The following is a 23,494-nucleotide window of genomic DNA, read 5'->3' on the forward strand; positions in this document are numbered from 1 at the left end:
GAAAATGTGATGATTGGAGCTACGTGAAATATTTTGTGAGAGAAAATTGCCAGAATATTTAGGATGGCAGAAAGGAAAGATAAAATGAGAGCATGAGTCCTTGATGAAATCCAGCTCTGTAAGCACTGACCTCAAGACTTTTTACATGAGAGGGAAATTCAAATTCTATTATTTAAGCCACCACAAGTTAGATAGTCCTTTCCTTGTAGCTGTAAGCGTTCTGTAATGATACGGACAGTGATTCTAACTAGTCCTTTTAATTATTCATATGTGATCACTTTTGTATCATTCATAACAATAAGACTAGTTTGGTATTTTGTACATGTAGCTTACTTTTTTCCTTTTGTACCTTATGTAACTGATTAAAAGTTTGTATTAAATATTAAAAACTTATTTACATAAGATTTTAATTATTTCTTTTTTACTTCTCTGATCAACAATGCATGAGATCATTCAGAGGATAAACATATAAATCTGTTTTATGAATGTTGTTTCTGGCTCAGCAAAAACAAATGCTTCAGATTTCTATTTTTCTTTTTAATTATTGATACTTTTTTTTTTACTATGTCTTTATTGATTTCAGAGAGAAGAAGGGAGAGGGAGAGAGATAGAAACATCAATAATGAGTCATTGATATGCTGCCTCCTGCACACCCCCTACTGGGGATCGAGCCGGCAATCCGGGCATGTGCCATTACTGGGAATCGAACTGTGATCTCCTGGATCATAGGTCAGTGCTCAACCACTGAGCCATGCCAGCTGAGCAATACTTCTTTAATTATAGATTTTATTAGAAATGTGCTTCTATGAATTTACTGATAGAAGTTAAAGTGTATCCATGCAATAATTAAAATAAAAATAAAATATATAGTGTAGAATGCTGCTCAATCTGTTTCATAAATGGTCTATTTAATGAATCCACATGAACACTGTGTTACCCCTATAGGCCTCCAGAATCAATCTCCAAATCTCAGATATTCTCAGAGGGGTCTATACACAGATGGAGTTTCTTTCTTTCTTTCTTTCTTTCTTTCTTTCTTTCTTTCTTTCTTTCTTTCTTTCTTTCTTTCTTTCTTTCTTTCTTTCTTTCTTTCTCTTTCTTTCTTTCTCTCTCTCTCTCTCTCTCTCTCTCTCTCCCTTTCTTTCTTTCTCCCTTTTCTTTCTTTCTTTCTTTCTTTCTTTCTTTCTTTCTTTCTTTCTTTCTTTCTTTCTTTCTTTCTTTCTTTCTTTCTTTCCTCTTTCTTTCTTTCTCTCTCTCTCTCTCTTTCTTTCTCTTTCTCTTTCTCTTTCTTTTTCTTTTTCTTTTTTTTTAGAGAAGATTTCTGTATCTCAAAATTATTTATTCTAAAATGAAGGAACCTTATGAAAGTTAAATTCAGCCAGCCCCAATTCAAAGCCTGGTGCAGGAGTTGGTCAACTTTTTCTGCAAAAGGCCAGATAAAGGTTTTAGGTTTGTAGGTCATATAGTCTCAGTTGCTAGTAATCAACTGCTATTATAGCTCAAAAGAAGCCATAGGCAATATGTAAATTAAAGGCCTTGGCTGTGTTCCAATAAAACTTTATTTACATAAGTGCTGGCAGGCTGGATTTGGCCTGCAGGCTGTAGTTTGCTCATCCATGATCTAGAGGTTTCATTTCTGTCTCACTAACCTCGCCTTTCAAATATTGTTCTTGGGAACTGTTACTATATGGATCTTTCTTAATGCATAACTGCTGAGAGCTCCTCCTGGGGAATTTATTAAGACACGAATGGGGCGCCCTATGCAGAGCCTGCAGCATCTCCGCCTCTGGGCTAAAATCCTCCTCCACCCTGAGTCCGTTTTTGTTTTGTTTTGTTTTCAATGAATAGAGGTTATTAATTTAAAAATATACTTTTTTTTTTTTTAGCAGTTTCAAGTTTACAGAAAAATTGAGCAGAAAGTAGAGAGTAGAGAGAGTTCCCACCTACTCCCTTGCCATCATCACCCTCCACCTATTTCCCTTTTATTAGCATCTTACATTATTAGTGTGGTACAAATGTCACAACTGATGAACCAATATTGATACACTGTTATTAACTAAAGTTCATAGTTCACATTAGAGTTCATTCTTTGTGTTGTACATTCTATGGGCTTTTACAAATGTATAACGGCCTGTCTCTACCGGGACAGTATTGCACAGATCCTTTCCCTGCCCTCAACAGCCCATGCTCCACCTATCCACTCCTCCCCTACAGCTCCTTTCAGTCGCTGATCTATTTACTTTCTCCGTAATTTTGTTTTTCAAGAATGTCATAGAGTTGGAATCATACAGTATATAAACTTTTCGGATTGGCGTCTTTCACTTATTAACATGCATGTAAGGTTGCCCATGGCTTGAGAATTTCTTTTTACTGCTGAATAATATTACATTGTATGAACTTACCACAGTTTGTTTATGCATTTCTCTGTTGACCATCACCTTGGTTGCTACCAGTTTTGGGTAGTTATGAATGAAGTTGCTTTTAAACTTTGATATGCTGGTTTTTGTGAGGATGTAAATTTTCAACTCATTTGGGTAAATAACAAGGAACATGATTACTAGATCATATGATCAGTTATCTTTTAAAACACAATCTCAGCAGATCATTCTTTTGCTTAAAATCCGTGGGGCTCATCTTTGCTTATTTGAAAGTCACAACTCTCCAGCATGACCAGTATATCTGTATTCCATCTTCAGTTGGCCACTTCCCTCCACTGCTACCCCAGAGAGCTTCTTATAATTTCCAGACTGCAGTTATCTTCCTTCCAAGTGGAAAGCCTTACTCTTCCTCCTTCACCTCAGACTCCAGTTTACCTTTCAAGCCTTAGCTAAATAGCACCACGTTTATTATTTATTTCATGTTTTAAATATGTCTTTATTGATTTCAGAGAGAGGAAGGGAGAGGGAGAGAGAGAGAAAGAGAAAGGTCAATGATGAGAGAGTTATTGATCAGCTGCCCCCTGCATGCCCCTGACTGGGCATGGAGCCCCCAGCCCGGGCGTGTCCCCTGACCGGGAATCGAACCGCGATCTCCTGGATCCTAAGTCCTTGCTCAACCACTGAGCCACACTGGCTGGGCAATAACACCACATTTAAATTTCAGTTTAGATGAGGAAAAAGTTCTGGGGATGGGTGATGCTAGTGGTTACACAACAATGTGAATGTAGGTAATGCTAGCGAACTGTCCATTTAAAAATGGTCAAAGTGATAAATTTTATGTTACTTATATTTATCACAATAAAATAACAGAAAATTAAAAATAAAATGTATTTTCCATTCCCTTAAACTCTCCTTCTAATGTCTCCAGCGTAGCACTGGAAGCTGTGTTGTGATTGCTAATGGGGTATTGATTCCATACACTAAAATTAAACTGAAATTCTTAGAGGACAAGGACTACCTGTTACCTATTTTTCCACCCCAGCAGCTAGTACATGATTGGACAGAGTAGACATTCAAATATTTGTCAAATAAATGAATGAATTGGATAGCACTGGGAAAACAGAAACAAAAATAGGTCCTTGGGTATTTGCTGTAAGAGTAAGTCTCCATGTGCTACTCAAGTTCGTTTCATAGCCATTCCGCACATTCGCCTTGCACACACTGTCACGCTGCTGCTGAGCTGGCCCACGTGCTCCTTTAATGCCGTCCAAATGTCCTTCTGCCATGCTGGCAAACAGAATATCCTTCCCACCTCGCACACAAAAAGGCTGGCTTAGGTTAGACTTATGGGATGGTGGCATGAAATCAACGTTATAAGGTTAAAATTGCAAGACATTGAAAGACAAATGTGGTCTTTGCCTCATTAACTGAAATTGTGATACCCAATCATAGACTACAGGTTCCTCCTCCAAGATCATTTACACTCCCTCCTGCCAGCCTCTCCCTCCACTGTCCCTTTCCAGGATGAAATCAGAAACAGAGGCCAAATATGGCCAGTTTCGCAGTAGCATCCTCAGTTGCCAATTACAAACTGCTCTTTACAAATTATTTTTTATAATCTTTATGGCACCCTCCATTGAGCCATTTCTCCTCCAGCACTCACAAGTTTTAAGACTGTCCAATAATTCTTTCTTGCTAATACTCCCTCCCGGTAGTTCCCGCTGGTGACTCCCACTTCCCTTGGTCTCCTGTCACTCCCACTCATTATTTTCATTAGTTTCCCTCTTCGCATTTTTTCCTTATTTATAGAATCCCATGACAGATAAACAGAGCTGAATTCACTTTATTCGATGAATACAATAATTAGGAGTATTGTAGAACCTGTTGATATAGTTTCTTCATTTTTATGAATTCCGTTTGCCATTATTACAATTCTCTTCATCCTTGGTCTTTTCATAAGAACAATAGCTAACATTTATTGAATGTAATTTGTACCAAAAACTCTTGTTCCATCTAATAATTCTATGGAAATAAGTATTTTATTTTGGAGGCTAAATGACTTTTCCAAGATTATTAGTAGTAAGAGGCCAGAGTAGGATACAAGTCCATGTCTATTTAGTTTTCAAATCCTCAACCTTAACCCCTTCACTACACTTAGGGTAGGCTGTACCCAATAATCACTGGTTCTCATCTGTAGTTTCCTCTCTTGATGACTTTAATGCAACCACATTCATGTTTATTGATCTCCTAATTCTAACCACTTCCTAGCCTTGGATTGACTTAGTTGTCTTTCTCTGTATGTATATATTATTCTTAAAAGTGTAGTGTCCCAGGAAGCACACAGTGCTCCAAGGGCTGGCTCACTGGCTCTCTAACAAGGTATGGTGATACTAATTTATTTTCAGTTTTGCTTCTCAGAGGGCCTACCTTTTGGTTGGTCTCTTTAGTTGCAAAAGCAAATTAGACCAATTGAATGACTGGAAGAACTAACCTATGAAACTAGACCTTAAACTTTACACAATTCAATGCAGATAGATAAATGTGGTAAGGATCAAAGTCTATAGATTAATGCAGAGAACAGAGAAAGAATGTATGTTGTTTCAACATGAAAATTAAAATTGTTTTTAAAAGGGTTAGATGAATTCATGAGTGATGGATAAATAACACGTATTAAGGAAATAAATTGGAGCCTACCTCTAACCCCTTGCTCTGGCATCAGTAAGAATAACTTAGTTTCATATTGTTCTGAAAATGTCACAAAATTTACTTCTTACAGCAATGTTTTTGGATCATTCTTATGTATTTAACAGAACTGACTGGGGATAAAATAGTTTCCCATTGTAGTAAACTTATGAGATGAACTGTTTACAGTTTTCTGCCCTCACCTGGGAAGTCTATAATGGCCATCACCCCCTGTCGTTTTAGTGGTGATCTGTGAACTGCTTTGTTCACTGGCTGGGACTAAAAAACAAAACACTATAAGGAACTGAAGCAACTATTTCCACCAAACTCCAGTTTTTTTCTCTTCCAACTTTATTTGCTCTGCAACTAATAATAGTTCCTCAACTGTGATTTGATTTTGTTCTAGGAATGAATATATATATATATATATTTTTTCTTTTGGAATGAATATATTTTTAAAAAGTAATCTGGAATTGAAAATACACACACACACACACACACACACACACACACTCAACAGTCTACTTCAGGATAACATTGAAAATACAACACTGTGGAAAATTACCCTATGGATTTTGAAATAGTATTTTATAAAAAGACAGAAACTGCACCATGTAAACTGATGTTATACACGTAAGCTTATTTTGCCCAAGAATACAAAACTACAGTATCTGACCTTTCAGAAACAGCAGTGAACCGATACCAAATGTCACCCAGTTCCGCAAGCAAGAAACCTACACACTGTGCTTGACACTCCTTGTCCCTTCGCTGCCGCGCAGTCACATAGCACTGACCACCTGACCTCCTAAATGTTCCTCCAGTCTGCCCTTTTCTCTCCATCTCCACTGCCGATGCCTTTGCCTGACCCTGCGGTAATTAAACCAGTGTTCTTGTATCCAAACTGACTCTCCTATTGTCCCTTCATACTCTAGGCAGAGCGGTCTTTCCAAATGACTACCTGATTATGACATGCTTTTGCACAAAAATTTTTGATGTCTTCCCAATGCCTTTAAAAAGACCAAAGTCTTTAATATGACAGCCTGGTTTGGCTCATACCTAACACCCAGATTGCAACTCCCATTGCTGTCTCCTTCACACTGTGCATTCCAATTTCACTGACCTTTAAATGATCTGTACCCCCTCCTGCCCCAGGGACTTTGCACATGATATCTTCCTTTCCAGGAGTATTCTTCATCCTGCTCTAAGCCTAGTTAACTCATATTGGTGTTTAAGATCTCAGATCAGAGTTTAATATTTTTCCTTATGAACTCAGATTTGGTCACATTTGTTTTTGTGTTTTCTCATAGAAATCATTCTTTTTCCTGTAAGAACTTCTCTTATTTCATAATGATGTGATCGTTAATGTAAATATACATCTCCCCCACTGTATACTCCAACAGAGAACAAAGTATATCAATTTTTCCTATTGTTATACTTTAAGATTAAGAACAGTGACTGGCAATGGAATTACCTCACAAAATTAAAAATAGAACTGCCTTATGACCCAGCAATTTCACTTCTGGGAATTTATCTGAAGAAACCCAAAACACTAATTTGAAAAAATATATGCACCTCTATGTTTATTGCAGCGTTATTTATGATAGCCAAGATCTGGAAGCAGCCCAAGCGCCCATCAGTAGATGAGTGGATGAAAAAGCTGTGGCACATTTACACTATGGAATGCTACACAGCTGTAACAAAGAAGGACATTTTACATTTTGTGACAGCATGGATGGGCCTGGAGATTATTATGCTAAGTGAAATAAGCCAGTCAGAGAAAGACATATATCACATGATCCCACTTATACATGGAATCTGATGAACAAAATAAATTACCAAACAAAATAGGAACAGACTCATAGCTGTCAGAAGGGAAGGGGTAGGGGGACTGGGTGAAATGATGAAGGGATTAAGAAAAAAATACAAAACAAACAACACAAAAAACCCTCATAGGCAGACAACAGTGTGGTTATTACCAGAGGGAAATGGGGGTTGGGGAGGTAAGAGAGGGTAAAAGGGGGATACATGGTGATAGAAAGAGACATGACTTGGGGTGGTGAACACACAATACAAAATATAATAATACAATACAGATGATGTATTATAGAATTGCACACCTTAAACCTATATAATTTTATTAACCAATGTCACCCCAATAATTCATTTTTTTAAAAAGAATGACTGACAAATAATAGAAGCTTGCTAAATATTTATTAGACAAATGAATGCATGAATTTTAGACTCCATTACTTATAGAGTAAGTGGAAAATTGTTTCCATGTGCTCATAATATCCAAATTTAAAAATTTATTATCTAGTATTTGGGGCAGAAAGTTTAGTATTTTTAATAGTCCATTTTTAAACTAATTTTAAATAAAATAATTCTTCCTGTTTCATAGTGTCACATTCTTAACAAACAACCTAGAAAGTGAGACAGGGTCTTTATCAATGCCTGTAATATTTCATAATATAACATTAAAATAATTCCAGGTTAATTCAGAAAGAACTAAGCCCATAGCAGAAATGGACATTTGGGGCTTCAGCTTCACCCAGTTAGAGTTATTTAGCCAAGAGGTTGACATCTTTCTCTCCTTGCTCGCTGCTCTTGCTCCCCTGAGGGTATTGCTGTTGCCTCTTTTTCTTTCTTGGCCTCTTTCTTCAGTGTTCAATGTTTGTCCTTTAGTGTTAACCTTTGGAATTATTGAGCAAGTTGTTACCAGAATGTGGGAAATCATGGCCAGCGTGTTTCTAGCTAATATAAATCAAGGGAACATAATCCTCAGGTGTTAATTTTAGCACCATGTGGGCTTCTCTGTGTTCCACACATTTAGCATTGGCGATTCTTACCAGCTACTGACTTTTCTCTTATTCCAGTAAGATGATTTGTTTGCTGTCTTGGGAAAAAATTAAACCTTTTTCATTTGGCCCTTATTTTCAACAGTATTATCACTAACAAACATGTGCTAAGTAGCAGCATGGCGCAGGTAAATATCACATGCACAGAAACAGAAACATCTTAACCCATTGCTTCTTAGGACTTGTGCTCTCTCAGACTGAAAGTCATTGTATATGACATGGGGTAATGCTATTTTTCTTTTGAAAGCATTTTTAATAGCATTATTGAGTTAATAAAAACATGTGAAGAGTCTTTGAAAATAATAAAGCTCCATACAAACAAATATTATTCAATGAATATTGTATTTTAGGAGTACTGTAGGATCTGCTTATATAGCTTCCTTCATTTATCTATGGAAGCTTGCATTTTAAAGGTTGAATAAATATGTACTTTTGATCTGTTTAATTTGGTTTGGTTTTTATTTATATTAGTATGTAGTTTTGACTGGGTATGTTTTCTCAGGAAACATCTGTAACACAAAATAATTTAGAATGGAGCTTCAAGAAAGGAAAGTAAAAAAGCTTGAAGATGCATGTAGAAATAAACCTAAGGAGAGAAGTATATAGAATTGTAGGAATACAGTTCAAAGAGTTAAGTGGAAGAAAAAACTGATAAAAAAAAGCAGGTACATGTTCACTCATAGAATCTAGCAGAGTTAAAGTCACAGTCAAATATTTGTCATTTGATATTCAGTTACCTAAGATAACATGGGCTGAGAAGTACAAGTCCCTGAAAGAAAACATTGATAAAGAAAGATAAAGCAACTAGAGTTTTGGTAGGACATGGCAAGATATTGAGTGATCTATTCTAACTACATTAACTATAGAAACTAAATTTTTGCACAGTAAATTATGCTCTTGTTTTGGCTAACAAAAACTTCTAGTGCAATTAATTGAAAATGTTTGCTAGCCCAAGTGACAACATCTTTGTCTAGCTGGATATAAAAGAGCTAAATATATTCGGTACCATTTGTTGCATTCAGGAATGTCTTTATTGCACTCTCCCCAACTCCACTCCACCATCACCCCCACCATCAGTACCCTGACTCTGGGAACACAGGTTTTTGTTGTTGTTTCCCCCAAATCCCTTGGGATCCTGTAATTATGCATTCATTTCTTAAATGATATCTCTCTGTAGCTCTTTCTTCTATTTCTGGTACATGTAATGTCTGACAGGACTAGACCAAGCAGATCATCATACAAGGTCAAGTCCTGTTCCAAATTTAACACTCAGGAGATAGTAGGGAAAGGTAGTGAAATAAGGTTAAAGAATAAAATAAACACTAAGATATGATTTTTAAATAATTTATCCAAATGGAGTTGTCCATCTTTTTTACTCTTTTCTTAAGAGTCATTCATTTTAAGTAGAAATTTTGTTTTGGAGCTATAGCTTCCCTTGTGGTTGCCCCAGCTGTGGTTGCCCCAGCTGTTGTAAAGTCACATTCCTCTCTGATTCTCTTTTAGAACAGATTGGGTTGACCAGAGGGATAACCAGTGATTAAGAGTCTAGGCCATAGACTTGGAGAGCCTGAGATCAAAATCCTGCTCTGCCACTTGCTAGCTATGTAAACTCTCATCGAGATACTTAACTTTAACATCATGGACTGTTAAAAAGAGTAAAATGGGATGGTACATATAAAACATTTAGTGTTGTGACTGGCTTATAGTGATAAATAAGTAAATGTTAATTATTACTAATTCTCACTTTAGTTCTCCTTTAATTAGATTTATTTTCATGCTTGTAAACGGTAGTGTTCCCTAGACTATGTCTGGTGAAGGACAGTATTTTTTTTTAATTTCCAATTTTTGCACTCTCTGATACTTTCATAAAATGTAATTATCGAACACATATAAAAATATTGTTAAGCTGGTATAGGAGTTTATAAATGTTTTTGTTCAATTTCTGCACTTGCTTCATTGCAGGCAGCAAGTGAATAACTTGTAGACGGGCCCAGGTTCATGGACCATTTGTCAAGTAGCATTATAATGAATTCTTTGTAATGTATTTTATTATTTACCTCTTGAGTGAGATAATCCCATTTCTAAAGTGTTCAAAATGTTCGCCGATATTGTCATCGTTAGTATATATGTAAAATTGGTTTACTGTGATTTTTGTGCTGTAACAAAAGTACAAATCACTAACAATCTGAAAAACCCTTAAAATGAAGGATGAGGCAATGTGGACAGTCTAACAGTCTGACCTTAAGCATCACTAATCTCTGCTTTGATGAGGCCTCTGAGTATTTGTCAGACCAAGAAAGTCTGTACATCACTGTGTGCATCTGTTATACGATAACATTATTCACTTGGACCCTTCAGAAAAATTTTAAAAATTAATGACAGCACTTTTTCTGGATTTTATTACATACATTCAGTCTAATTCCTTTTACATTTCCCTTTTAGGCAAAGCTCTGTATGAGGGGTGGGGAACGTCTGGCCCGTGGACCATAGAGAAATCATTTGGTCTGGCCCTGCCAAGGCAACTGCAGGCGGGACTCAAAATTCAATAAATCTAGGAGCTTTTTTCATAGCTAATTTTTAAGTTGATCATTTTGTATGGCCCATAAATGATGTCATAAATATCCAAATGGCCCTTGGCAGAACAAAGGTTCCCCACCCCTGCTCTATACAGTTAACATGACCCTGCTTATGATGAAGATGTGGACGATTGGGAAGCTGAGGTGGCACAACACCAAAACACATTTGCTCTGAGTGCTCAGTTTTTACTCACACTACCTGCTATGGCACCTTCATCCCATTGCAACCCTTCCCTGGGCAACTCATGACAACAACGAGTTATGCTTTTCGGGGGGATGTTTGGCAACAGATGCAGCCAGCCCAATTTCTATTTTTTTCACCATTTCTTTAGTTGATCAGTGGGAAAGTTATGCACAGGCTGCATGAAGGGAAAAGAGATTCATTTGCAGTACTCATATGTTTTCTTGTTTCTTTCTTTGAACACTTTTAAGAATAGATTTCCCCTTAAGAATTATATTCTAAGAGTTGTTTCAGTGCCAATGTGATAGCATATATCATTCATCCTGTTTTCCATCTATATTTTTCCCATATGTGGGTATAGATGGAGATAAAGAGCAGCGGTATAAGATGCAGATTTTTGTGTTTTAGTTGAATGAGAGAATCAGCTGAATTAGTTATCTCAGTTATCGGTTGCCTTAATGAAACCATGTAACAAGCCACCACAACAGCTCATGTGACATAAAATTGTAAGCGTCTATTATTTGTGCATCAAGGGTCAGGTGGAGCCTGGCTAGACAGCACTGGATCTTTAGATATTGAGGGATTTCATTACATACCTGGGGACAGGCCAGTTTAGGTTGGGGCAGCTTGGCCCTGCTGCGCACGCCTCTTCTCCGGCAGGCCAGCCCAGGCCTGTTCCCTGGCAGTGGCGGGGGGGCAGGGCACCCCCAACTGCACAAGTGCTTGCCAGGCATCTGCTTTCTTCACCTTAGCTCGTGGCGGGAAGACGCACCAAATTACATGCTAAAGAGCATTGTTACAGGGGAGGGTGAAGAATTTGGGTCATTTCTGCAATGGATCACATGTTCAAACTAAATCTATTCCATTGAATAACATGAGAAATGAGAAGGAATAGTTAAATATATTTATCTTGATGACAGTAAGTATACTTTGGGCAAGTTACTGGACTCCTGTGTGCTCAGTGTCTTCATTTCTAAAATGGAGGTAATAATAGCACCAATCCCATAGGGTTATAGTGAGGATTAAACTAGTTGATTGTGTAAAGTGCTTAGAACACTGCCTGGTACAGAAGTATACTCAATTTAAGTGTTAGCTATAGTTATTAACACTATTATTATTATTATTATTATTATTATTATTAGGCATTAACTGTTGAGCTCTGGCAAGTGTGTGAGGATAGTATTTAGTTGAATCAATACTTCCTTAAGTGTATTTCTTTTGTGATGTTTCTTGCTAATATTTATAGCACAGGTACCATCTGTTTGTGTCACAAGCATTATTATTCTAGGGATTTATACATGTCTATGTTCTCGAGAAAACAGATTTAACATTATAGAGCCAGTTTGTGCATGTTTTTGTTTATAATCTTAAAATTTCTTAAATGTGGGCTATAAATAATTCACATTTTTATTTGTTTGAATTTTCTTCCTTTGATACATTCTATGCCAGTGTTAAGAAATGGCAGCAAGCTTATGGCTAACACCAATTTGATATTTCTGAAAATTCTGTGATCATTTATTAATTTGTTCTGTGTGGTAACAGGAATAGGTGCCAATGCTTCCCAAACTGAAATGTGCATACACGTTACCTGGGGTTTTATTAAAATGCAAATCCTGGTTTAGCAGGTCTCAGGTGGTGCCTGGGATTCTGCATCTCTAACAAGCAACCAGGTGAAGAAGTCACTACTGGTTCCTGAATAAATTATGAATATTTAAAGAGTTTATATATCTGTGTATATATGATATGTATTAAAATATATAAAAATACATCTTTATATTAAATTTAATTGATTATTTAATATTTAATCATTATAATGAATAATGTTCTTGCCACAATTTTTAAAAGCCATGTCAATAAATCATAAAAAGAAAATAGATATTAAATATCATGTAATAAGTTAAAAATATATTTAATATATAAAATAATGTCTAAAGATATATATATGTGTGTGTGTATTTATTTATTTATACACATGTAACATCTCTAAATGTCAAATAGTATCTTTAGTGGCAAAAAAACCCCAAAACATTCATTTAAAATTCTGTTTCCCTAGAAATTACTAAAGTAATAGCTCCTGGCCCTTTAAATATAAGTACTGTAGAAACTGCTTTGCCAATGGGAATATAGTTAAAATTACTGGGTCCTATAATGGAATAAAAGCTGCCTCTAAAACACATATATAATTATATTTTAGCTTGAAGTATATACACAGTTTACTATTCTTTTCTCCCTGCGGGTATTAGTTATGCCCAATATTATAAATATTTGATTATGTAGAATTTCAAATAAGTAAAACACATTAGTCAACTAAATTTTCTCCTTTTGAGTGTTAAGTACAAATTCTTCTTTTTTTCATAGTTTATAAGTATAAAATCTAAAAGGTCCAAATTTTTTTTCCTTTGTATATAATCTTAAGAATGTTCTGCATTTTTTTAAGGACCTGGGTAGTGTCATAACAGCATTAAAGGATATGATTGATTTTAAAACTATAAAAGATGAGGGAAAGTAGGATAAATATCTGCTGATTCAGGATACACTCTAGAGGACATCTCCAAAAAGTAGAAAAAGAAGAAAAAACTGAGAATATGGGTTAAGTGGGTCACTGGGATTCCCACCTAAAGGCCTGTCTAATTAAGTTGAAGCCTACAGTTAAATTTTTAGTTTAAATTTTCTTTTATATAATTGAGTTCACTCTAATATAAATGTTCATTTTTCCCCTGTTCATATCTAAAACCACTTTCATTTGGTAGTGCTCTTTTCCTGTGTCAAGTTTTCTAATATAATATGAATATCTGAGCAAGTCCTTTTATCTACTTGTTCCAAATCGTCTTTTACCAATTTAAAAATAAATCCATAATGAATTTTTTAAAAAAGAATAATTAAATAACTACGGTGGTCCCCCGGTTTCCGAATGTGATCCATTCCGGAAGACCCTTTGAGCTCTGAAACGCTGGGAAACCCAGGGACCCGCAGCCGGCAGCTGGGCCTCAGGACCTTGCCCTCGGCGGGAGCCGCAGGCGTGTTCAACTCCCCAGGGAGGAGTGTTCGAAAACCGAAGCACTGACTCCAGGGTTTACGGTGTTTGTAAACAGAAATCTTTGTCAATGAAGACATTCGAAAACCGAGGCATCACCCTGGTCAGGATAACAATTAACATTTAACTGGTATTTTTTGATTCAATTCATAGTTTATAAATACAGCTACAGTTTACAACTCAACTTATAGTTTACAAATCATTTCTCACCTCTATTATCTTATATAATATTTGCAAAAAATCTTAGCGACTTGTTATTCTCCAAGTAAGAACTTGAAATTTGAGGATCCCTCGTCTTAGTTTAAGCCTGAAGAGAAATATTCATAAGAAGTCCAGGCTCAGGGTCATTACCGATAATGAAAAGGTACTGAATTTTTGAGTGACTCTCCTTGACATAGACGTTAATAACTATTACTTATTGTGGATTTATTATGTGTTATTTGCTAGGATGCCTCTACTCTCATTTCTCTATCTTCTTTTTTTAATTTATTTTGAGATTAACTCCTATTCTAATAAATGCTGTAAAGTTGTCTGGAATGCCTTTTTTTTTGTTTTCCCTTTCAAACAGTGGTGCTGGTGCTGGTGCTAGACACATTGGCATATATTAACCAAATATAATTCTTATTTAGTCACAGATAACACCAAAAGATGATGCGGTAACTACATAAATGGGATTCATGGGATACCACTTGCATATTCTTGCCAGAAGCCCAGGCTCATAACACACCTTAAAGGCATCTCCAGGGTTGAAACTATGACAAAAATTCTGATTCAAATTGTATGCATATGTATATATGAAAATAAGTGCAATCCAAGTTTAATTTGGGAATTCTTAGCTCCTTAGGAATTTTGAGATTAGATTAACAACCCCTCCCCCATTTACCTAGGTTGGAAAGCCCACAAAATTTCCCTTATAATAGGGTTGGCAAATTCTTTTGGCAAAGGATCATACAGTAACTATTTTAGGCTTTGCAGGACATACAATCTCTATCTCAACAACTCACTTCTGAACTTTCTTATGGCAGCTGTATTTGGCCCACGGGCTACAATTTGCCAGCCACTAAGTTAGATTCTCAAGGTCACTTATAGTTCTTTGGTTATGGTTAGGCTGAATTATCTGGGTTTATGGCTAATTCATTGGTTATAAATTAAAGAACATGGGCCTTCTCTTCCCTCCACCCTCTCCTTTTATCCTGAACCCAGAGCCTAGCTGTGTACGTGCTAATGGCTCATCAGGATATTTTCCTAAACAAAGACATTTCCCTTAGAAGAGGAATTCTGCTACTACTGTAAGATAGTAAGTACACCACAGATGGTGCTTTCATTTCAGAAACAACCGCAACATAAAAGGAGATATGAAATTTGTGTTTAATTGTTGTGTTCTCCTATTCTATGGTTTGATGATTTTGCTTGGCAAGGATACAAATTAATATTTAAGCTTCTCCTGGATCTCAGCTGTTGTTGATTCTGTTGTTTTGGTGTTGGTGGTTCTAAATATAGACAGGCAAGATGAGAAAAGACACATCAAACTCCTTATCTTTTTTGGGGGGGGCAATTTCAAAGAGTTTCTATGTAAGCTTACATTTAAATAAGCAGTCTTATATTATTACTGCCTGTTTTAGAGTGTTTCAATCATCATATTACTCAAATGTATAAAAACCATTAGTGAGATTAAGGATGCTATGATAAGCCACCTGGGGCTATCTAACAACATCAAATTAATAATTAGATCTGTCATTTTTGTCATGAAAAGCATCTGCCTTTAACAAAACCTGTTCCTCTGAGAAAACGATTAGCTTTCAGTGAATTACTTAAAGTTATGGGGTACTCCGAAAAATTATAAGCTGCAAAAGACACTATTTGATAATCCACACTCTCACAGGAAATATTGAAAGACAGTTTCTACTGGCATAATGCTACATTCCCTGTTATAGTTAGCATATTTTTAGTTTGCTTATGTCCTCTATTTTCTTTTTTTTAAGATTTTTTAAAATTGATTTTTAGAGAGAGTGGAAGGGAGAGGGAAAGAGAAAAATATCAATGTGAGAGCAAAACATCAATTGGCTGCCTCCCTCACGCCCCCTACCCAGGGTTGAGCCTGAAACCCGGGCACGTGCCCTGAGGAATCAAACTGGCAACTTTTAGGACTGCTCCCAACCAACTGAGCCACACTGGCCAGGGCCATTTTCTTATTTCAGAGCATTTATACTTTTGCTTAAAAATATATTCCCAATAATGGCAGATTCTCTATTCGTTGTATATTCAAAAAATACTATGGACAATCAGTGCATGCAGGAAGAGGTGGGCCTGGCCATCCCTGCCCTAGAGCCGACTCCTTCACCTTGGAGGACAAGCTACTGGGGGAAGGAACAGAAACACAGGGAAGCTCCTGTTCCTTCGCCTAACTTTCTTTTCTTCCCTTCTCTCGGCAGGAACTTTTTACCCCTGAATGCAAGTTTAAAGAATCTGTTTTTGAAAACTATTATGTAATCTACTCATCTATGCTGTACAGACAACAGGAATCTGGTAGAGCCTGGTTTTTGGGATTGAATAAAGAAGGGCAAGTTATGAAAGGAAACAGAGTAAAGAAAACGAAACCAGCAGCTCATTTTCTACCCAAGCCATTGGAAGGTGAGTGCCACGTGTGCATTATCCTTGTCAGATTTATTACACATTTATTTTTCATGTTGACAGCTCTGCTGTGGCCACAGGAACCTTCATGGAATGCTGGGAATGTTCTTTATCTCGACCTGCGTGGAGGTTGCACAGGTGTCTACTTAAGTTGTATATTTAAGATTTGCACACTTTACTGTATTTAGGTATACTTGTGTCTATATATGTATATATACACATATAAATACACAAATTAATAGACTATTTACATATATATATTCCATTAATTTAAAAAATGCCAGCAAAACTCCCTCTCTGTCTGCTTCTAATGTCTCAAATCCTCACTGCCCAACCTCTCTGGTCCCTAGAAAATTTTCCTTAATTCACCTAAAAGTTTTTTAAATTTGCAATGACATTACAAATCTGTGACTGTGGCAATAAGTATATTAGAGAAACTTAGTTTTGGAATAAATGTATTTGCCCATTTTGATGTTACCTAGGCTAAAGTAAAACCATCTACGTGTGAATTTTTATAATTACCGAAAATGAGGAGCCCACCACTTGTCCTTAAAGACCTTGCTGACTTACATGCCTTCCTTCCGCACTGCCTACTTGTTCAGTGTTCTCCGTTGTGGTGTTGCCTTCCCTTACCCTCACCCCCACCCCCACCCCCACTCCCACCCTCACCCTCACCCCCACCCCCACCCCCACCCTCCCCCCACCCCCATCCCCACTCTCACCCTCACCCCCACCCCCACCCTCACCCCCACCCCCATCCCCACTCTCACCCTCACCCTCACCCCCACCCCCACCCCCATCCCCACTCTCACCCTCACCCTCACCCCCACCCCCACCCCCACCCCCACTCTCACCCTCACCCCCACCCCCACCCTCACCCTCACCCCCACCCTCAACCCCACCCCATCCCCATTCTCACTCTCACCCCCACCCTCACCCCCACCCCCACCCTCACCCTCACCCTCACCCATGAACAGCGAGGCCATTTACTTTGCTCAGCGCCTCGAAGTGCAAGCTATAAACTTCTGTTCACTAGAACTGTCTGCCCCTTTCTCATCAAGCATTCTGCTGGAAGTGTCCATTTACTTTTGTCTATATAAGCTTGTTTGATAGCTAAAAAAAAAGATATTGAGGCTTTTCAAAAGTGTCTTCTATTTAAATACTTTTGTTTACTTTTGATAGAAAATCAGATCTACAATAACTAGACACTTTAAGCCAGTTTAGACAGTTTGATCTTCTGTTTGTTTTTATTCCTACAGGAAAGCCTTAACCATCAAGAAAAAAATCCACGTTGGTTGTATATCCGTATTCTCTGCATAGGAATAAGGTCATTTGAAATAGTGAAAGTTAAATATTAATCGTATGTGAATATATAATGTAGCTTTCAGTTTGCCTAAGTTTGGAAAACCACACTTGTTAATACCATCTTTATAATTTCAATGATTTGACTTCCTATCACCCTTAACTAAATTTGCCTCTAGAACAAGTCAAAGGAACCCAAGTGATTAGCCACCAGACCCTATCTATAAAAATAAAAATTATGCCAGAGTCAGAAATATGAGTAAATTATTCTCGTATCGTAAATCACAAGGAAAATTAGAGGAGCAATAAAGAATTAGAGGGTTTCTCTGTTCTACTAAAACAACACCTCTATGATTTGCTTTACTCTTCTAAATGGATTTTGAAACCATCAGACTCAGCCATATTCAAAAGCAAGTGAAATTTGGAAAACGAAGTCAATAGAAGCTCTAAAGGAATCTTGGCTTGTTTGCCTCACTTTGAATCTTTACATTAATTTTTTTAAATATGGATAGTTAAGAACTGATTAAATTTCTAAAATTTTATCTCTTAGCTGCATAAATGTAATGAAAACCAAAAAAAGATCTTTATGTCTCTCTTACCTGAAGCAAAATCTGTAAACCAGCTCTTTGGTAAAACCAGCAAGAAATATCTGAGACTAAAGGTATAGTGTAATAATATCACTTGGTATTTCAATCATACACTGAACTGTTGTGTGTATGTGTTGTATATATGTATATATAAGAGAGGAATAGTATTTTGAATAATTAGCAGATAGAAGTACTCTAAAAAAGCAATTAAGGGTGTATTGTAATGAAAGAGGTTATCACAATGTGCAATTGATAGAGGAAATTAATTTCAAGCCCTCAAGACCCATACAGGATATAAATTATATCATTGGAAATGTTAGGACAAATTAGCTACTTAATTAATCATTGATGCTCTGGGACCTTCCTAGCTCTTGCACAACTTCCTACTAGACAATCAAGGTTCATGCTCTGATGCTGTTGTCTCCTCATCAAATTGGTAGTGAGAGCAAGAGATTGGACAGTACTTCCAGGATATGGGTTCACCCCTCTTCCCACCTTGCCAAGTCATTTCATACAGGTCTGATGTACACACATTGTCAAATATGTGTGCTGCTGAAAAATCCCATGATTCATTGATGCAAAAGGTAAAATTCTACCCCCTTGAACTTGGAGAATATACATGGTAGTTCATCCTAACCAAATATAAGGTCTCTTCATAAAGTATGGTAAGGCCACACTTAACATTATCTATAGGTTCTTGGAAATTGCAACTTTCAGCAAAACAACATTTAATGAAACCAGATTTAAGCTAATCAGTATAAACAAGAATTAAGTGCATATTTCTGGTCACAAAAATATCACTGAACTTCTAAATAAAGACCCATTACACTTTTAAGATTAAACAGTGAAATAAATGTGAGCTATACATACATTTAAGAAAGATGAATAAAAATAAGTAAGAGAATTCTTTTTCAACATGCTTATTCCATGTCAGGGTCAAGGGTGGCAGGGCCAATCTCTGCAGCCCAGGGCCCAAGGTGGGACCCACCCCTTCCATCATGGGGTGCACCTCCCCCCCCCAGACTAGGACAATGTGGACACGCCAGTTCACCTAATGTGCACATCTTTGGGATGCAGGAGGGAACCGAAGTACCCGGAGAAACCCACATAGACATGGAGAACATGCACACTCCACACAGACAGTGGCCTCAGCTGGGAATCAATTTTTTTTTTGTCACCATGTAATGAAATGAACTTGAACCAAAGAACATTATTCTAGGACCTGCTGTATCATAAACTTTCAAAAGCCAAAAACGCAGGTTGGGCGGTCTAATATGCTGTTTCTATGGCAGATGATTTAAACTCACCTACTTTTCCTCAAGCATCAGTCACTCTTAAATGTTTTTCCCCGGGATTCCAGAGAATCATTTTCTAAAAAGCCATATGAACTCTTGTGATTAGTTGTGTGGCCAGACACTCTTCAGGCAATTTCCCAGAGTTTACCACATGTCAGTCCCACTTGCCCTCTTGCCATTCTGTGCTCCTGGCCTTATATGCCATCAATTATTAGATATTTAATAATATATCAGAAAATGAGGCATAAACATAGAAAATGCCACACAGTTGCCTTTAGTTATTTAAGGGTCTCTTTTCACATTCTCAGGAGAGGAAATCTAAACAATGATCGCCCGGAGGCCCTGGCTTAGGGAAAGCGAGTTCCTTGTTATTACCTTGTATAGCTTTGAAGTTGACACTCGTGTGACTGTGTTGCTTTTGAACCACTTGAGAAAAGAATAATTTAATGACCTACGGTGTAAATACTTGACAAGATAAATAGGGACGAGTGGCTCAAGTGTTGGCAGTGCCAGGGAAGTCTGAGTTTCCCTTGCTGTGCAAAGAGAATGAGTTTAAGCTTACCCTTGTGTGTGTGTGTATTTGATATGCTAGGCCCTCGAAGAGGCCATGACTTACACACAAGCCTTCTCTCCTCGACAAACATCCATGCACGCCCATGTCCATATTTTAGTTTCCCAAGCCAGAGAATGGGGAGGGAATCATGTCTTCTGTTTGGGGGGGATGTTGCTGCTTCAAGCAGGAATCCCCCTCAAGGGGATCGCTTTCCTCCAGGGAAGCAGGACAGGCAGCCGCGGGCCTGGGCGTGCTCTGATTCTTGAACCCAACTGTGTAACGCTTCCTTTCCCTCCTCTCCTCGTGCCCTCCCCCTGTCACCAGTTGCCATGTACCGAGAACCATCTTTGCACGACGTTGGAGAAACGGTCCCGAAGGCTGGGGTGACGCCCAGTAAAAGCACAAGCGCGTCTGCAATAATGAATGGAGGCAAACCAGTCAACAAAAGTAAGACCACATAGCCAGATGCTCTCGGGTGTTGTGACTTACTGGTCCCCAGCACAGTGGAGCGATTTATCCTTGCCAGACATTCCTGCTCCCGCGGCCGAGGGGCGGCTGGACGTGAGCGGATGCTTGCTCTTTGCTCCCTCAAACTTCTTGGTTGCAAGTGGATAAATCTCAACCTGTTGCACCCCCCGCAACGAGAAGACACCTGGATAACCAGCTCAACTCAGACCATGGAATGCCCTACCAGATATGGAATGCCTTTTTAATATCTTTTCTGTGACTGTGACACTTCATGTGAATGACATACTTCACAAGTACACTCGATACCTTGCCTGCTGACAGCTACCCATAATCCTTTTTGAGTCCTGTTTCAGCAAAATCCATGTGTTTCAGTTCGATTTTGTAGCACACGAATACTATTGAGTAATTTCTAGTTAGAAGCTGTAAACCTGTGCTATTATGGATTTCTCTTCTTCCCGTTTTTACAGGGCTGCTCGCTCCACTGTCTGTGACCTTTTGCAGGGATCGTGTTCCTCTAAATCTTAAGTGTTGCAGTTGGCGTAGTTCAGAGAGCGAACAGGGAATCAGGAAGCCTTCTAAACCTATTATTACAAATTGCATCATAAAGATTAAGAGTGTTGTCTCTGGCTCACACTATCAATTAAACACACATATACGCTCTGTTCAGTGGCAGGTACTGTGCTCCTGAGGTCGGGCATTGCCCAAGTGAGAAATGGGTCAAACACAGTCCATGGGAAGTTCTCTATGATATGTGTTTGACGTCCCCCTATAGTTTCTTTGTGTGTGTGTGTGTTTTATACATATCACAAGCTTACTGGTAATGGTAACATTTGCCTTGCCCAGCGAGCAAGACCCACTGGTTTTTGAAAAAGTGGGTCCAAAGAACTCTGTAGGCCTTGTAGGCCTGATTAAGGTTCATTTTTCATCTACTAATCTTCATTATTTGGAAAAAAGAAAAAAAAAAATCAATAATTACAACCTACAAGAGTTGCGCTACCTAAATCCATTTCAGATATAATCCTTCCTATTTTTAATGAACCGAACTTAATGCCATCCGGGGTTTTGGCTGCGTTCCACTCATACTCAGCAGAGCATGGGCAAGGCGGCTGTTGTGTTCTTTTCTGCAGCAGCAATGCAAACCTTAGTTCTAAATTAGACTTTAATATTTTTTGGTGTTTAATGACAAGTTTTTAAACTGGACACATTAGGAAAAACTATTTTTTTTAGCTCAGCATGCTGAGTCAGGTACTGTGTATTTCACCAGTCCATACCTCTAGCTCAGCTTCTTGGTGCCCAGGTTGCCCAAGGGCTGGGGTAGAGGTGCCTTGCCATGAGCTCAGAATTCAGTCTATTGAATAATTCTAGATAAAATTAAAGGCAAACCAACACGTCCAACCACCAGGTTTTTGGTCCATTCAACCTATTTGCTTTTGTTTTATTTGCTTTCTTAATTTCCTTTTAAATAACTCTGAGCTTAGGGAAGACAACTACCAAGAAAGGCCATGAATAGTTGACTACACAGTGAAGAAACCATGCAAAATGCTCAATATTGGATATAAAGAGTTTCAAAATGTTTAACACTAAACTGTTTGGAAATGTATTTGTTAACTCTATGTATACTTAATAAAATTCAATGTTTTGTTCTCAGAAGAGTTAATTGAGACCAAACTGAACCTCATTTATAGAAAACTATACGTGGGATCATTATCCTGGCCTCTGTTATTATTTCCATGTGGAACTATGATCCAGTTGCCATTTGCCCCCATTTGCACTGTATTTACTGAGAAATTATTTTGTCACTGCTTTTCTAAGTCTCTATGACAGCCCTTGCCCAGCATTTTAAAATATTGGCCTGCTTAGCTTATTAAAGATTTAGTATAAATTTAACTGTTTATGCTTATTTCATTTCCATATTGGATTACATTTTAATGAATAAAAAAGTTAGCATAATGTTTGAGTAGATTTATTGTTGATGCTAAAGTACAAATACAACAAAATGGTTCCTTGGACCATTCTTGATTTCTTGTTACACCGTTTCAAAGCCTATTGTTTTTCACAGGATAAGTTAAAGTACATTAGATGAATTTCATTCACAAATTATTTAGGGAAGACATAGAATCCATAACATGTGACAAACTATGAGTAATTTATCTTGAAATTCCAATTAGATGGGTTTATAGACATTGCTGACCCCACCCCACCCAACACACACACACATCAAACAACCCCACCAATTTGCTTTTGGTAATCAGAACCTCTTTTTCCCCTGCAAACCTGTTTATTGGTTAAAATTAAGACAAGATTTATTTTTCTAAATGACTGAGATTTATGTAAATGTGCACCTGTTTTTTTTCATATGAGTTGTCTATGAGGGCATTTATCCCAATGAGTGGATGTCAAAATACTTTCATCTAATATATGTTTAGACATATTGCAGAGGGGTCTTTGTTATTTGTAACTTAGTCTGGTCACTTCCTGTGTGTCTGGTCTTGTCTGTTGCACGGGACGAGGGCAGCACTGATGGACTGCATGTAGTAGGGCCTGGGTATCAAGAACTGTTGGTATGTATTGTTCAATTTACTCACAAAGAGTGTGTCTGCATTGTACAGTTTCTGTGTTTAATATCATTTGTTATATTCACAAGTACAAAACATTGAATAAAATATTTATACGAAGGCATATTATAAAACATCAAACAACTTTATGTAATGAAATGGCATTGTATCACTCGCAAATATAGACATGTCATGTAAATAAGGTGGTAAACTCGATTTCCCCCTTTACCGTGCCAAAGAAAATTTTAGCTCTTTGATGATACCTCTATTGCTATTTTTTCCAGGATAAGACCCTCCTCTTTTTTCCCCCCCTCAAAAATCAAGTTTGATGTTATTAAGTAAGTGCAATCTGTCACCATTGATGTTCTGTACAGTAAATCTGATGGAATTAATTGGT

The 23,494-nt window shown here is 37.5% G+C and overlaps 1 protein-coding gene across 3 annotated transcripts in view; it reads left to right on the top strand.

The window, feature by feature from the left end:
• The window catches only part of FGF14 (fibroblast growth factor 14), a 532,327-nt gene extending 508,833 nt beyond the window's left edge, over positions 1-23,494 (top strand). For 2 of the 3 annotated variants that reach the window (XM_081127657.1, XM_081127655.1), the window contains exons 4-5: positions 16,139-16,337; positions 20,399-22,490. In XM_081127657.1, coding sequence (XP_080983783.1) covers positions 16,139-16,337; positions 20,399-20,535 — 336 coding nt within the window. In that variant the 3' untranslated portion in view covers positions 20,536-22,490. Of the gene's footprint in view, positions 1-16,138; positions 16,338-20,398 lie in introns of all 3 variants that reach the window. The other variant, XM_081127656.1, reaches the window with a different exon arrangement.

Source organism: Miniopterus schreibersii (assembly GCF_964146895.1).
Source record: "Miniopterus schreibersii genome assembly, chromosome: 2".
NCBI classification, from domain to species: Eukaryota; Metazoa; Chordata; class Mammalia; order Chiroptera; family Miniopteridae; genus Miniopterus; species Miniopterus schreibersii.